The 18,025-nt window shown below is 36.0% G+C and overlaps 1 protein-coding gene across 1 annotated transcript in view; it reads right to left on the bottom strand.

Annotated features, from left to right (window-relative positions):
- The window catches only part of FAF1 (Fas associated factor 1), a 325,035-nt gene that overhangs the window by 271,637 nt on the left and 35,373 nt on the right, over positions 1–18,025 (bottom strand). Inside the window, exon 2 of the mRNA XM_037499959.2 lies at positions 15,904–15,972. Coding sequence (XP_037355856.1) covers positions 15,904–15,972 — 69 coding nt within the window. The remainder of the gene's footprint in view (positions 1–15,903; positions 15,973–18,025) is intronic.

Raw genomic sequence — 18,025 nt, forward strand, 5'->3', positions numbered from 1 at the left:
TAATTAGGGATTTTTAACATAATTTTTCTATAAGGAGAGTCTCTGTATTGTTTCTATTATAAAAACTTAAACCAAATGAATGGTAATTGGAGGCTGGTTATATACTACATTCTATGACATGATATTCAACTTAGCTGTGCTATTAAGCATTTTTAAGATCTCAGTTACCATTTTTTTTTCAATGTGCTCAGAGCACCAAGATCTTTGTATTGCAAGAAACAGAGACTTTTTTTAAAAAGAAAGAATATACATTTATTAACTTGCTGTATGCTAAATGACTACACATATTTTATTGGCACTGTTCAAGAAATACAGAAGAAAAACAGTTCCTTTCTAAAGTAACTAATTCCTACTGTTTTTATAAACAAATCCCAAGTTCACATATTCCAAGTTCACATACTCCCAAACGCTTAAAAGACACACAATTTTTGGTATATAAGGAAGTCTGGTATTTATAGACTTTAGACTAATTTCATATTTATAAATTACTTTATCTCCAGGTATTTTATTCAACTAGAATTAGTGAAAACAAGGATCAATGTTGACCTAAAATTAGAAAAAGATGCTAGCAAATGTAAGCACAGAAGAAATGGCCCAAATACTGTTGATCAGATTTTGATAATTCCAATATCTTATGTTTTCACAGGAAGGGAGGGTGGGATGCCTTAAGGACATTTGTGATCTATCAGGTCCTCCAAATTACTATTGCTGGATGGCTAGGACCCTGTTTAACCCTCAATATGCATAAGATAATTGGACAAAACTAAAAAAGTGAAAAAAATCTAAACATGTCTAGCTGAAAATAAGTACATTACAAATCACATTCTACTATAGCTATCCCACGATATTATATAAAGGAAAAAAAGAAAAAGAATTTTTTTTTAAAAAGGCTTGTCACAGCCAATCAACTTCAGACACAAAAGCCTAGATCCTATCTCCCTATACTTCAACACATTAAACTAACCTATTGCTCAAAGCACCAGTATAACATTTCTGTAAGTTTAATTGATTTTTAATAAGTTTCAATTTAATAAGGGAACAATCTTTTCAAAAAATGGTACTGGGTCAACTGAACATCCATTTGGCAGAAAAAATAAATTTTAAAAACCTCAGATATAAACTCATACACAAAAATTAACTCAAAATAGATCTTAAACCTTAACTTAAAAGCTAAAACTATAAAACTTCCAGGAATAAACATAGGAGAAAATCTTTGTGACCTTGTTTAAAGCAAGGATTTCTTCACTAAAACACAAACACATAAACAATGAAAAAGAAATACTTCATAAATCAAATTAAAATGCTGCCTTTCCAAAGACCCCATGAAGAAAATGAAAAGGCATACTATAAACTGGAAGTCTGTTACTAGGTCTTTGACTAGCAAAGAAAAAAGATGTGAAGCTATTTGAGATGAAATAATAAGAGATGAAAATAATAATAAGAGATGAAAATATTTGGAAAGAAAGAAAATTCAGAAAATAAATGATTTTTAAAAAGATGTTAAGGTAAAAAGAAAAACCCAGACATGAGGCATAAAATTTTAAGGAGATCAGTCAAAAGTATGGCAGGTATAAATTAATGATTCCAAAACCTCATTTTAACAGTTTCTCTTTCCTTTCCATCAAACCTTCATAGCAGCTGCTAAGAAATATCTGGCTAAGAGCAGGACTGTTACACTTCCTGACTAACTAGGAATGCTGGATCATTATACTTCTAGACTGAAAGATTTGGACTGTACAGCTCCTGACTAAGAATGCAAGGCCTCATTACACTTTCTAACTTACTTGGAATTCTGAACTTCACTTCATTTACGGACCAAAAATATAAGATCCTGTTATAATTTGTTGAAGTATACTGTCTTCTCCATCCTAAGGTGAAAATAGGAGCACTGGGTGGGTCCAGATATACTATCTGCACTGAGCCTCACTGACTTAAAACCCTTTCACATTGAACTAACCAGGACCAATACTTCCATTCATATGTAAAGTCCTGTATTTTGAGCTCCCAGAACAATGCAGTCCAAATGGTAAAAGGTAGGTAGGTAAAAAAAAAATTAAAAAAAAAAAATTTCACAACTGAAACAAAGGTAGTTAAGTGAGAACTATATGTCCATGGTTATATATTCAGAAGCAATTATATCACTTTTTCCTCCTAAATCCAACATAATCCCATAAGCCTTACTATACTTTTTCAGGCAGACACTAATCAATTACTTTTGTACACAGTGAAAAAAAAAAAACTGAACAGAAGTGGCTTATGTATTAAAACTGTTTGCCAATTCTAGTACAGTGGAATAGAAATCTAGAGTCAGAAGACTGTGCTTCCAGTTTTGGTCCTACAGATGTATTAATATAATGATGGAACCAAAAGATCTAGTCAGGAAAAACAGTATAAAGGTGGAAAGACCAAAAATTATATAGATCCTAGTGTGTGTGAAGAATCTCTCAAGTCAGGTTATTAAAGGATGTGAGATAGAGGGTGGGAAATAAGTATGTTTGAAATTAAAATAACAATGGAGGTAGGTGTGATTGGTATGAAAGGTTAAAGTTAGGATTATAATGGGGTGCCAGAGGCAGGATAAATGTTTGACAGGCTGAAAGAAAAGAAAGGTTTGAAGTATCAAGAGATGGCATTCTAAAAGTGGGATTTAATAAGAGAAAATTGGCTGAGACTACCAGGTAACTGAAGTCAACAGTGGCTGCCTGCCTATCATCTAGTATTTCCATCCATGTCAGCTATCGATTTATTGACTCTCATGTCCAAATGCAACTTCAATTATATTCTATGATTTATTAAAAAAATCATAATTCCTTTAATTATCTTTCTTTAAAAATGAGCACAATGCTGTTTTTTCTCAGTACAAGGCACTGGAAGGACAGAGAAAAAAGAGGTCTCCTGAGGTTTCTAGTTATAGGGTGAGGGTTGGCCACATAGGAGTGAGGACACCCAATGAAATCCTGTCACAGTCATGGGCACTGAACATGATTCCTCCACAACCTCACAGTCTTGGAAAAATGAAAATCTTCCCAGGGACCTCTCAATATGGAAATCAGTGTCTAAAGGTTTACTGTCCAACCAGTATCCTGACTTCCTCTGTAAGTCCCTATACACAGGTGGCCTGCGGCCAGAAGGTTCACACTATGCTTCTATAAGTCTCCCACTCTCTATAGCCCACCTGTGCCCACAAGGGTCCCCAAGTCCATGCAAGCCCACAGCACATGCCCACTACTGGTGGCTGATTTGCTCACCTAACTGCACACTAGAGGGTGCCAACAACTTGCCCAGTGTGACTGAAACCTATTCTGGCCTGGCCAAATAGTGAACTTCTCTTCTATTCAGTTGGCTGAACTACTTCTCCAACTAGATCTGAAGCCCTTCTAATTTGTCTTTCCTTTTGGTACTCTGTCTTAGCCCTACAATATAATACAGTTTCCTCCTATCTTACACTTAGAGTTAATAATTCATGATATTAAAATTACTTATGGTTTCCTTTATCCTAATTGGCCTAGACTATAGCATCTAAAACAATACTAAACAATAATAAGGGAAAAATAAAGTTAAACAAAAATCATCCCATCTCCTCAATATGGCCTGCAGAAGAGAATATTGAAAGTTCAAAAGAACTGTGACTGAAACCCAGCACATGAGATCTCTCATGTCCCTGGTCCCACCTCTATCCCACCAAGACAGACGGTAAAAAACTTGGAAAGACAGAAGAGGGAAAAGGTAGAGAAGATTAAAGTTGCTTTAAAACTACTGCCTGTGAATCTAAGTACAATCTGTCTGAAAACACTAAAAAGTGTATGAATAGATTATAGAAAAGATTACAGGAAAGGGGCTTCAATAAAAGCACAATTAAAAGAAGCAGACAAGACTCAAATGGGAAGTTTAAGAAACACAGCTTCTGCAGAAAGAAAAAAAAGCAAAGCAACTAAGAGGTTCCCTTTGGTAATCAAATGACAAGGGAAATAAGAAGTAAAATGGGATTAGGTTCTTAAAAGACAAAAGGAAACCATAAAATCAAAGCACCCCTTACTTCTCAAGTTCCCCTCCACAATCAGCCCCCAGAGCAAACCACCCAAAACTGATTAAAGTAACTGAAATTTGCTAAATTGACAGAAGAGGGCACTGTTAAATAAAAATCTTATAAATCATACCATTACCATAACAATACACACACACACCCGCAAATATATGAGCTGTTACAAAAAATAAGGCAGCAAAACTTCATATATATCTATTGATGAAAATTCCTCCTAAGAACTATGGAAACTATATCTGAGAAGAGAAACCAATTACTGTACAAAAAAGAACAATGGTGTAAAAAAATTATTTTTTATTTACTTAATGTGTAGAAATGTAAAAAAAAAAAAAAACTCCAAAAAACAACCATGAAGCAGAATAAAAACTATAAATCAATACTTCAAACAGTATATTTAAATACACTTAAATAAGCACTTTTTAAAAAATCCACCCTGATCCAGAAAATTAAAAATAACATAAACAACAACACAAAAAGGCAGGGAGGAATGAAGGAAAGTTGATGATACCCAAGAAAAAGACAAAATTTTCTCAGAAATGAAGAACAAATCGGGCCTCCCCTGGTGGCACAGCGGTTAAGCGCTAGGCTGAGAGGCTGCCCGCAGCCTCTGCAGCGCCGGTTCATTCCCCGGCCGCCGGTGAGGGTCCCACCAAAAAAAAAAAAAAGAAATGAAGAACAAATCACAAGGTGCCTAAGGGAAAATAGAAACCAACAAAATTTAATGAGGAGCATTAAGAAGACAGAAAAACAATCAAGAGAACAAAAATAACATAATGAAAAAAACAAAAAGGAATCAGAGTGAAAGTAGAACATAAAGTAATAATATTCATATTGCCAAGTCCCTAAAAAAGAAAAGTAATGTAACTGAGCTAAAATTTTAAACTATAATCTTAAAAGAATTTTCCAGAAATACAGAAAGACCTGTATCTGCATATTGAATAGCTCAACGGGTAAAATTAACCCAGAATGATGAACCCTAAGATACTGTCTACTAAAATTACTAAATACTAACTACAAAGATGAAATACTAAAAGTCCTCCAGGCAAAGAAAAATAAATTACAAAGGCAAAAGATTAAGACTGGCCTCAGTTTCCAAACAACATATATATATAAAGGAAGACAATAAAGAATAGCTTTGGTTGTTTTTTTTTTTTTTAATGAAACTAAAGAGTCAAGTAAGGACTTTATACACAAGATAGCTGTCCTTAAATACTAGAATGAAAGAAAAATAATTTTCAACATAAAAGAACGTAGGGAGCGTCACACAAATCTAGCAGATTTCTTTCTGAAATCTAGAGAGAGCTCATTCAACCAATGACAAAGAAAACTTTAGTGAAAGAGAGAGAACTGATGATGAGTATTATATACATACAGACACACATACCCCACAAACAAGGGTGGGGTGCAGGGTGGAAGAATAAAGGATAAGTTTAAATATACAGGAAAAGTGTAAATAATGCAATTTTTCAAATAGAAGAAGGAAGATTATGGAGAAAAGGTAGGCTTAAGACATTGATTATGGGCAAAAGGTAGGTTTAAAATAATTAACTATTGATAGCTCACATAACAGAAGACTAAAAAGAAAAAACTAAGAGCATTAAAAAGTGGTTGACACTGGGCCTCCCCGGAGGCACAGCGGTTGAGCGCTGGGTTGCAAAGCTGCCTGCAGCCTCTGCAGCGCTGGTTCGATCCCCAGCTGCTCCCCGGCCACCGGAGGAGGGTCCCACATGGCGCGCAGACCTCTCCTGCCGCCCGCTGCTCCCCTCAGCAGTATATTTCGGTCCTTCTGCCTGCTCTGCTCCCCGCTCTGGTGAATCCTCTCACCCTCCCGTGCTTCTGACTGTACCCAGTGCTTGTATAAATAAATAAATAAATCTTTAAAAAAAAAAAAAGTCATGGTCATAAGTCAGAAAAATCAGGTTTAAAAAAAAAAAAAAAAGTGGTTGACACTATGGAAAGCTGTGTGGAGATTCCTCAACTTACTAAAGAGAGAGCTTCCATATGATCCAGCAATTCCACCCCTATGTATTTACCCAAAGGACACAGAAATATTAATTCAAAAGTATTTACCCAAAGGACACAGAAATATTAATTCAAAAGGGTACCTGCACCCCTATGTTTACAGCAGCACTATTTATAATAGCTAAGCTATGGAAACAACCCAAATGCCCAAAATAGATGACTGGATCAAGAAGATGCGGTATACACACACACACACACACACACACACACATATATACACACAATGGAATATTACTCAAAATCAACAACCAACTATAAACCAAAGACACACAACAGGGGGAGGAGGGAGGAGAGGAGGGATAAGGGTCAAAATAAGGAGGGGTGGGGACTGTATGGGGAATATAACCAAAATGAAAATGCATACATTGTGCAAAAATGAAAAATTATATAAGAATTATATAAAATAGGGCCTCCTCAGTGGCGCAGTGATTGAGCGCTGGGTTGCGAAGCTGCCCGCAGCCTCTGCAGCTCCGGTTCAATTCCCGGCTGCCGGGTGAGGGTCCCACATGGCGCGCAGACCTCTCTTGCTGCCCGCTGCTCCCCTCAGCAGTGTGTACTTCATCCATCTGCCTTCCGCTCCCTGCTCTGGCTCTCATGAATTCTCTCACCCTCCCGCGCTTCTGTACCCAGTGCTTGTGTAAATAAATAAATATTAAAAAAAAAAAAAAGCAGAGAGGTGATTGAATCATTAAAAATTTTAAAAAAGAATTATATAAAATAAAAAAGTGGTTGAAGTATAAAACTAACCAAAAGAAAAATATAAGCCTTCTTAAATAGCAAGAAAACAGTAACTATAAATAAAAGCAAAAAAAAAAAAACCTCAAAGAAAGCATAGGAAATACAACAAAGTATGCACAATTATAAAGTATTAGGACAATATTGAGACTAAACATATCAATCATGTTAGTGAATATGAAAGGACTTAAAAGTTAAAAGTAAAACATTTTAAATTTGACTAATGAAACAAGACTCAACTATATGACTCAACTCAACAAGACTCAACTCTCAAAACAAGACAGATCAAGTAGACAAAACATGAAAAGTGGTAAAGATCTTAAGGATATATATTAAACTTTACATTCTGATAATGAAGAACACAGCTCCTCTCAAAAGGTAATGACTCACACACAAAAATCAACCATATGTCAAGTCACAAAAAACTTCCATAAAACAGAAATGTTACAAACAATACTCAAGTTCATGACTTTTCTGGAACCTTATGATCTATGCTAAGATCATAGGACAAACAACTGGTCCAAAATCTAAGACATATACTTGCAAATAGACACTGGCTGACTACGATAAGAATTGTACTAGGGTGACAGACAAATTGACAAGTGACTAATAGTGCACTGATAAGAGAGAGTTAAGGCATATACAGGGAACCAGCTGATTCTTGCAGGTTTTCCCTCCATGAACATTAACAAGTGCTCACAGAAAGAAAAAAAAAGTCAAGGTACTGAGGAAGTCTCTACTAAGGTGTAGAACAAAAGAAAAGGAGTAGCAGACACTGTGGATGGGGTACAAAATTCTGCCAGGACCCTTCAACCTCACTCACAAAAGAAAGCCTTAATCTTAGGAGAGAGAGGTAACAGAAATAGTCACCTTATGACTCTGTTGATATCCATGGCAAATAGAAAAAGGGGGGGGGGGAATATCCACTACTCCAGGAGAGGGGCAGGAAAACATATTAGAATTATAGCTAAAGAGAGGAGATTTGAGAAACCTCAATTGGCCACATTTTGGAGCCATGCCAAGGTTGAGCTGGTTTCTCCAACCCCTGCTGAGATCCCTGCAGTGATTCAGAGCTTGAAAACAATAGTCAATAGTGCTAATAAAACTGGTAGCTTCAAACAGCTCACAGTTAAGGAAGCTCTGCTGAATGGTTTGGTGGCCACTGAGGTATGGATGTGGCTCTATGTTGGCAAGATCATAGGCAAGCATGGACTCGTTGGCTATAATGTCTGAAGACCAATCTTCAACATCTGATTATATTTGGTTTACTATTTGTGTATTCTTGGACCATGTGTGATCAGAAGGGTATTTGAATAAATGAGTCAAAATGAAAAAGAGAGAGAGAGACAGAGAGACAGAGAGGAGATTTGAAAAGGTCACAAACCCAGGAACTCAATGCCTGCAGAAGACTGAAATATCAGAACAGCAGAGCAGCTAGAATAACAAGTAACTTTCCAGAGACACATTTGTTCTACAGCATAGCTTAAAGGTGAAAAAGCTCAAAACCAAGGGTAGAAAAACATTTTTTAAAAATCTCTTAAAAAGTAATCTCTATCAACCAGTCAACACCTGAGATACAGGGTTTCATGATTTGGAGACTTTGGTGTACTGAGCAAAAAGCATAGGATAAATCTCAAACCCAACCCAATTCAAAATTAGATCAGTTCAAACAGCTGCACTGAAGTATTGGCATAAAGAAAGGCATGCCTATTTCCAAACACAAAAACTATTTACCTTAGTCTCTACTATTCTACAAAAAATGTCCGTCTTTCAACAAAAATAATAAAAGGTGAGGAAATATATTTGCAAGTGACAAACAATCATTAGAAACAGACTTGGATAGTCTGTTTACAGTTTTTACATAGATGTAAAAACTGACAGGAAATTTTAAAGGCCTTGATTAATCACCTTTGATTAAAGGCTCTAATACAAAAAATGGACAACATGTAAGACGACATGGGCAATTTCTTCAGAGAGAAGGAAACTATGCTAGAATAAAAACAGAGTAACAGAGATGAAGAATGTCTTCAACAGGCTTATCAGTAGAACTGACACAATCAAGGAAAGAATCAATGAACTTGAAGATAGGTCTATAGAAATTACTCAGCTGCAAAACATAGAAAGAAAAGATGAAGAGAAAGAAAACAGAGCATACAAGAGCTATAAAACAAAATCAAACATTTGATATATGCACAAACACAGAAGAAGAGAAAGAAAGAAAAGAGCAGGAAAAATAAGCAGGAATTTACAAAAAAACAATTAGAAAAAGCTGACAGTTGCACAACATTGTGAATACACTAAATACCACTGAACTATATACTTTACAATAGTAATAGTCATATGAATTTAGTCTTAATGAAAAAAAAAATCTTCAAGACCACATATCCAAGAACACCAGACTACAAAATCTACACACACACCCACCCATCCCCACCCACACACACTCTTTAGGCAGAGCATATTCACTTGCTTTGCTAAAAAACAACACAGAAAATTTGAAGGCAGTCAGAGGGGAGGAAAAAGGCAGGTTACATACAGAGGAATAAATATAAGAATAGCAACGGATTCTCTTCAGATACCATGCAAGCCTGATGATAACAGATTTCTGACTATAAAAACTACCTCTTGAATTACACTTGTATTGTGGCATTGAGAAGAAAGTGCAACATATTGGTAATAATGTGGCAACATGTTGGTAATAATGTGTAACCTATCGATATAAGTGTTATTCAAATCTCCTCAAAGATCTGCTGCACAGCTACTAGCCGTAACTAGTATTTATTTAAAGTGTGAATGAAAGGAAAACCTTGTTCCAAAGAGTTAGAAGACCAGAAGAGGGAGCTCTCTTCCAGGTGCCAAGGGTAGCAGCTCACATAACCAGAAGAAAGAAGGGAGGTTCTTCCCTTGCCCAACAACCACTGCTTGCAGCCAATGAAATACTGCCACAGCTATGAACTCTTACTCTCCGCCAATGATTTTCTGTTCAAAATAGGCCTCCCCAATTTACTCCTAAAACCTAATAAAAGCAGGCCTTCCCTTTGCCTCTTCCAACTTGCCTATAGCTCACTACAGCTTGCTTGGCCTGGGTTTTAATTCCTCTGCTATTTCTGAATAAGCTCCTTTGCTTATAAAATAATTGGTCATTTTATAAAGTTTTACAGAGGTATAACAAAATGCATTTTCTCAGATATATCTATAAATTAAAAGTGTACACTTTTTTTTTTTAATCAATAAAGCCCTTCCTATACACCATAGCCTGAAGTCACTTTAATTCTTTTAACAGTTACTATACATACTCTTTAAATGTGTGTGTATTTACCTGTATGTGTTGGGGTATAGAAAAGAGGAACAAAATAGCAAAGTCTAGGTTTTAAAAGAGCAGTACTACAATAAGGTATACAAAGCTTCTGAGAGAGCAGTCCCCACCAAAAGAAGAGGCTGTTAGTAACAGAATAGGTAAGACTTCAGATAAGCAAGCCCTAAAGGAAGGATAAAATCTAGATGGTCAGCAAGGATGGAAAAAATCCATGGGAAACCTTTAAACCAAAAGTGTGGTAGTAGGAATACATATGGCAAGTTTGGGATTATAGGTTAATTTGGCTGTATGAAGTCATACATACTCCAGAGTTACAGAAGTTCATTCATGAGGAAGAGGCACAGTTAAACGGTAGAGAGCTTTCAACATTAATCTAAGAAAGATGGCCCAAATTCTTTAACAGAGGCATTAAAAGAACAACTCCACTTCAGTTTCTTGTAACTGAAATAGATGTAGACAAAGTATAATTACCCTTTGAGTATTTTGGTATCAGAAGAACTATAGAACTATGTTTACCATTATTTCCATGTAGAGAGATTTTAAGCATGGTTATGATTTTTTTTTTAATCATATAGCAAGTAGGTATTTGGAGGAAATCCAAGGACAAAGATAAAGAAATAATGCATGAGTACACCAAAAATATATTTAAAATAAACTGATAACATCAAATTAAACAAAATACAAACTGAACAACAAAATTCAAAATGATATTGAGAATGAAGTTGCTGAGAGTAAATCTTAAGTACTAGCACCTCAAAAAAATGTTTTTAAAAATGAGAACCTGTGAAAATATAAATAGGAAATATAAATTTTTGTATGTGAACATTTTTTAACATTTCACTTAATTATAGAAGTATAATTAAAAATATTAAATTATATTATTACTGTATAGCTGTTAATAAAAGTAACATTTTGAGAGCTCAGTATAAAAATAAAAAATTGTAAAATCAGGAATTTTAACTGCATTATTACTTTTTCTTTTCCCAATATACACTAACATCTTTGAAACCATCAGGAAGAACTGCAAATCATCACATTTAGAAGTGTGGTAAGCCACCCAACTTTGTTGCAATGATTTTGTTTAAAATGTCTTTAGTAATAGAAATGTTAGGTAAATATCCAAGCAAGGCAATTTGTTGAAAATAAACCTATATTAAAAATCAAGATAACTTGCAATTTCCTTCCCAGTAATGTCTCTTTTGTCACAGCAAGTATCTGTGCAAATATAAGCCAGTCTCTGATGGCCACTGATGAAAGGCCAAACTCAATGTCTGACTGTTTTCTGATGACAACAGAAACTCATTATGTCACTGGTTAAACTAGTTCATTCATAAAACCGCAGGTGTTCATAACACTATGTAAAATAGCAAAGCAGTGTATATTCCAGGAACTCTATAGCTACATCCGAAACAGGGTGGTAAGAGAAATTTTTCTAAGGAATTTTAGGATAATCATAACGGTATTATTTTTCTTCAAAAGTGAAACTGAAAATATCTCAAAATACCTCAGTGAATCTTAAATGAGACAGATTTATGTGAACAATTTTCCTTGGATTTCACTCTTGTGTTTATAATCTATTATGTTTATACTAATACAAAAGTATCTCTAAAGACTAAAATTCAGTAATGATCCAGAAATAGACTGGCTGATTTGTTTCATTCTTACCTTAATTTGGAACATGTAGTTAAAGATAAATCCAAGCATTCTTAATAGTCTTTTTCAACACAACAGTTATGTAAGCTCAGACAGCAAACTAGAGCAGTAATTGAGTACAAAGTTCAAAAATCAGTTGCTAAGAGCACAGAGTACTTAAAATGTAGTATAGTTGGATGTGATACTGTGATTTATAAATAAAAATATGTATTTGGTCTTTTTCCATTTCTGGCACAAACCTTTGGTAATTTCCTAACCGATAAACACAAAACAAGTGTCTTTTTATGTTAATGAGGTTACTTTTGGACTTCACCTAAAGGGGCTGGTTGCCAGATTAAGAAAGATTTGATTTTCAATACACTGATATACAAACACCTCCAGAGAATGAAGAGGGATTGGAAGTTGAATCAATTGACATAGTTGATGATTTAATCAATTGTACTTATGTAATGAAGTCTCCATAAAAACCTAAAAGGACAGTGTTCAGAAAAATTTCAGACTGGTGAACACTGAACATTCAGGAAGAGGGGTGTGTGGAAATGGCATGAGAGCTCCCCATCCTTTTTTCATACCTTGTCCTGTGCCACTCTTCCACAGGGCTGTTTCATTTTTTCTTTTTTTTTAATTAGTTGTCGATGTACAATTTGAATATAGGGATAGATTAAGCATATATAATATAGTATATCTCCATACATCATTTTTTTTTATTTTATTTTATTTTAATTTTTTTACTTGATTTTTTTCCCCTACCACCACAACTTACACACATGTTCCATTTTGGCCTTTTCTCCCATCTTGGCTTCAGAAACCTCAGTTCAGATATCAACGACTGCGAGTTTATTATTATTTTTGCTTGATCGTCCATCTACTCTATTTTCTTATATTACTCATATATGTAAAATGATCAAGTATTTGTCTTTATCTTTCTGACTTCACTTTGCATAATCCCCTCATTTCTTCCGTTTTTTTAAAGATTTATGCATACAAGAACTGGGGTACAGGCCAGAGGTGTGGGAGGTGTGAGGGGAGGGAGGTGAGAAGATTCACCAGAAACAGAGCGGGGAACAGAACAGGCAGACTGACTGAAATACATTGGTGAGGGGAGCAGCAGGCGAGTCAGGAGAGGTCTGCTGCACCACGTAGGTTGCTCCCTGGCCAGCCAGGGGATCGAACTCATGCCACAGTGGCTGCGGATAGTGTCATAGGTTGCGTCTTAACCCCTTGCGCCACCAGGGAGGCCCCCATTTCTTATGTTTTGCTATAAATGGTAACATTTCATTTTTCCTTATAGCTGAATAGTATTCCACTCTGTGACTATACCACATCTTTTGATCCAATTCTCTATCAGTGGACACTTAGGTAGCTTCCAAATCCTTGTTATTATAAATTAATGCTGCACTAAACAGCACAGAGCACATTAATTTTTCAAATTAATTACTTGGATCTTCAGATAGATACCCAAAAGTGGGACTGCTGATTCATATAGTATTTCTAATTTTAATATTTTTTTAAAGATTTATTTATTTATTTACACAAACACTGGGTACAGTCAGAAATGCGGGAGGGTGAGAGAATTCACTAGAGCCAGAGCAGAGAGCAGAACAGAGCGACGAAGTACACTTGCTGAGGGGAGCAGCAGGCGGCAGGAGAGGTCCGCGCACCATGTGGGACCCTCGCCCGGTGGCCTGGGATCCAACCAGCTCTGCAGAGGCTGCGGACAGTTTCACAGCCCAGCGCTCAACCGCTGTGCCACCAGGGGAGGACCTCTAATTTTAATTTTTTAAGGTAAGTCCAGACAACTTTCTAAAATGGCTGAACGAGTGGATTTCCCACCCACGTGACTCATGCATCTGCCACATATTAGGAGGGTTGAACTCTAGGTACTCTAAGGCAATAAACTCCCAGTACTTTGTTGCCCCAGTTCTTGTCTCTGCCCCTTGCTCACTCCAGGACTCTTGTGCTGGAGTTTGATCCGCAGTCAAGTAGCTAACCCACCTGGTGCAGGGGACCTTTCCTGTCCCTCCAGCTGCTCCCCTCAGCAGTATATTTCAGTAGATTCACCTGTTCTGCTCCCCACTCTATCTTTGGTGAATCCTCTCACACACACACACCCTGTACCTCTTGCCTACATCCCAGTGTATTTATTTATGCATAAATAAATCCTTAAAAAAATAAAATAAAAATAAATTTCTATTAAAATGTTTGCTTATACTACTACTCATAATTGTCTTTTGTAGAATCTTAACAGAAATTAGAACGTAAGTAGATTCTTCACAAATATTACATATGTCAAGAGATCTTGAGTGTAATCTAGTTTATACTTATTTTATATGAAGAAGTTCAGAAAGCAGTAATTCCAAGAGTTTTGATATGCTAGGGCTCCTAATTTAATATTAATACACTGAGTTCACCACTATATTCAGTTACCTAGTATTCTGATTACTCAAAATTAACATAAATTATATAGATTTCTATTTTCCACTAGTCCAAATTCTTCTATTCTAGAAACAGAAAATGATCAATGTATCGATGCTGAAGTCCAGATTACAATTTATAGTGATCACATAGCATACTTCCATATAAGAAAGCAATCTCCTCAGTAAAAGATTGTAATTGTCAGTATTTCTTCCTTACATATTCACCTGTCAGGATATAAAATACTCGCCTGCAAGAAAGGAATTACCTGTAATAACATTAGCCTTCTCCTAACTATGAAAGTACAGGACAATGTCAAAAATGAAAGGCTGAAGTAGAGAAAGGCAAATGGAGCACTATAGCCATCATGTCAAGTAAAATAGTAGTCTGAGATGCATACCAAAAGTATAAAGCATATGTTATTTTGTTTTCAAAATTTTAGCATAAGCAGCCCAACCTGCAGTTGCTCCAAAATAAAGGAAATCAACCATGATATACCTAAAACAGTTGATTATGTAAGTCCATATGGAATTAAATATACCTACATATCTAATTTCAGTTCTGTAAATACACTAATTTCAGCTCTGTAAGTATACATAAAACTTTAATTTTCAAAAATCAACACTTCTTCAAATTGTAATTTAGACTTTCTTAGTATTTCAAAGCTATTGAGACATCTGTGTCATTCCAACAAAACCAATACTCTCCAATACTATTGTACAATTCATTTTTAGTTTGCTTTGCGATTACATAAATCACAATTTTGTGAATGTGTATTGCTGCACTGAGCCTTGCCTTTTGAGTTACTGTCTCCCAATCCCCCCAACCCCAAATTAAACCACTTCTATAATAAACTGCTTAAAGCTCATAAGGAAAACCACAGCAGAATGCCACTTCTGTAACAGCTTTAGAAAAAAGTAATCATCAGTGAGGGCCACAGGAAGTAAGGCGGAAATATCAAATAGAGTTATTCAGACATTCTGACAAGTCTGATGTTTCTCTCCTTCCAAGAATCTTTGCCACAATACTACAGGGAAATGCAAACCTTAACATACAGTAAGATAAGAGAATAACTTCAAAAATTATTTATATTACCTAAGAATTCATAATAATTTAGTACTTTAATACCAAATTTAATATGAACTTCATTTTAAAGATGTGACATTTAGATTTTATTCATTCATATTAGTTATAGATAGACTGTGATATACTGAACATCAGTAAGGAATATTAATGACATTTAAGAATTCATATAATTTGATTACTGATCAGATAAAAAAAAAGTACTTGAAATAACTCAGACAGAAAAAAAACATTGTATGCCTCACTTAAAAATTAATCTAGAAAAAAAGCCAAAATCATAGAAAGAACTCAGAGTAGACTGGTGGTTGCCGTGCCGAGAGGGGAGAAACATAGGGGTTAGGGATGTTAATGAGTAAAGACAGTTCGAGGCAGAAACATGCAGTCATAAGATGAATAAAATGACTATAGTTAACAATACTGTATTATTATTATTTGAAGGTTGCTAAGAGAGAAGATCTTAAAAGTTCTCATGAAAATATAAAGTATCTATGTGAGGTGATGGATTGTTTCAACTAACTTTATTGTGATAATCACTTCACAATATACAATCATATCAAATCATCACATTGTAAACCTTAAACATTGCTACATGCCAATCACATTTCAATAAAGCAGGAAAAAATTAAAAAGTACTTACCACTAAATCCCAATTATTTTGTTCAAGCAATGTAATAGCTTCATCAATGTTTTCAATGCCAGTACATGCCTAGAAACAAAGTAAATAATAATTATAGATATAATTTTGGGAATGGGGAGATTAGTCTTAAAAAGCTAGATGTACAATGTAATTTAAGTTTGAAAGGTATCTAAATAAAGCCAGACACTAAATGCCTACTTCTGTGATCACTTTACATATTAGTTTGAAAATTGTTAATTACATAGTAAATTTACATTACAATGAAATAAAAGCTAATAAAGTAATGAAAGTATGTTGATATCTTAAGCTTTGAAACCCGGTATGCTCTTTAGATCCCTAATTGCCTAGAACAACTTTTATTAAAAAGTTACTAATACACAACCGTATGTTTGAAAATGAACTTTAATCCATATATTTCACCTTATCCAAAATTAAATAAAACTAAATAACAGCAGTAAGATTCCTGATACTGAAATTTGGGGGTAAATAACTAAGGCCTGCTGGGAACAGCATTTCTAAAATATGACTGGAAGGTTGTTTGTGGTCCACAGATATTTTAGCTGGCTACGAACAGGGTTTAGGGTAAAAATAGGGATTGACTACAAGCATCAAGAGGGAATTTGGGTGCATAAGGAAAGTTTGAACCCTAGATACCATTAAAAAAAATCACAAAGGCAAACAAGTAAGACAATACTTAAAAAGGCAATCTTCATTTCAAGTTAAATGAAAAGAGAGGGATAAACCAAATGGTCCAAAGTACTAATAAAAGCTGTTAAGAAACATTAAGATAGGGCAGAAGTTGCTAAGAGGAAGTGAAGAGAAAAACTACAGGGTGTGCAGAGTGAGCCCAAAGTAGCAAATATAAGAAAACACAAACAAAAAATAAAACACTTCCTCAGTGGGCCTCCCTGGTGGCGCAGCAGTTGAGCGCTGGGTTGCGAAGCTGCCCGCAGCCTCTGCAGTGCCGGTTCGATCCCTGGCCCCTGGGCGAGGGTCCCGCATGGCGTGCAGACCTCTCCTGCCGCCTGCTGCTCCCCTCAGCAGTATACTTCATCAGTCTGCCTGCTCTGCTCCCCGCTCTGGCTCTGGTGAATTCTCTCACCCTCCTGCGATTCTGACTGTACCCAGTGCTTGTATAAACAAATTAATTAATTAATTAATTTAAAACAAAAACAAAAAAACACTTCTTCAGTGACACAACCTTTTTCCTGGGGGAGGCGTCGGAGGGGGAGGAGTGGAGTTAGTTCCAAGAGCCCATCCCTGCACAAAAACACCCCAAAATTGAACAAAAACTATCATGATCATATTAGAACTCTGGAAAGTAGTCAGTTTTACATCAATCAAGCAAATGCTGAAACAAGGAAAAAGCGACTTTGTAAAAGTTTGCAAGTTTTGTGGCATTTGTATTTCCCTTTCTCTATTCTTGTTTCAGTAGCAATCTTAAAAGACACTAGCTCATATTTCAATGGTTGGACCCTGGTCCCTTGTTCTCTTAGAGCAGACAAGTGGTTACACAAAGGACATTCCTCAAAAAACATTTTAAAGCGAACGAAAAGCTTACTGCTACCATGGCCCAATATTTTGGGACAAAATATTATAGTTTGAGGGAAAGCTGCAAACACAGTTTCAATGGGAAATTAGGGCATTTGTAAAAAGCACTTTGGTTATTTGGAAAGCCATGCACATAACCAAGACAGAACACCTGCTCAGAAAAGAACTGAGAAAAATACTAGTTCATCTCTAGGCTTAGCACAAGAAGAAAGTGAAGGCAGAGTTGTAAACACCCTTGCTAAATATTAGTGTGCCCCCAACAGAGGGTCAGTTTGCAAAGACTGGGAGAGAATTTTCTTCTCTTTTTCCTCTCTTCTCTTTTACTTTTACATCCAGATGTTCAAGAAAAAATCTATTAACAGCAGCAGATCACAGTTAAAGAAAGAGAGATTTCAGGGGCCTCCCCGATGGCGCAGCGTTTGAGCGCTGGGTTGCGAAGCTGCCCGCAGCCTCTGCAGCCTCTGCAGCCTCGGTTCGCTCCCCGGCTGCTCCCCGGCTGCTGCCCGGCTGCTCCCCGGCTGCTCCCCGGCTGCTCCCCGGCTGCTCCCCGGCTGCTCCCGGCCACCGGAGG

This window comes from Talpa occidentalis, unplaced genomic scaffold, assembly GCF_014898055.3.
Source record: "Talpa occidentalis isolate TD23 unplaced genomic scaffold, MPIMG_talOcc4v2.1 talOcc4.9, whole genome shotgun sequence".
Taxonomy (NCBI): domain Eukaryota; kingdom Metazoa; phylum Chordata; class Mammalia; order Eulipotyphla; family Talpidae; genus Talpa; species Talpa occidentalis.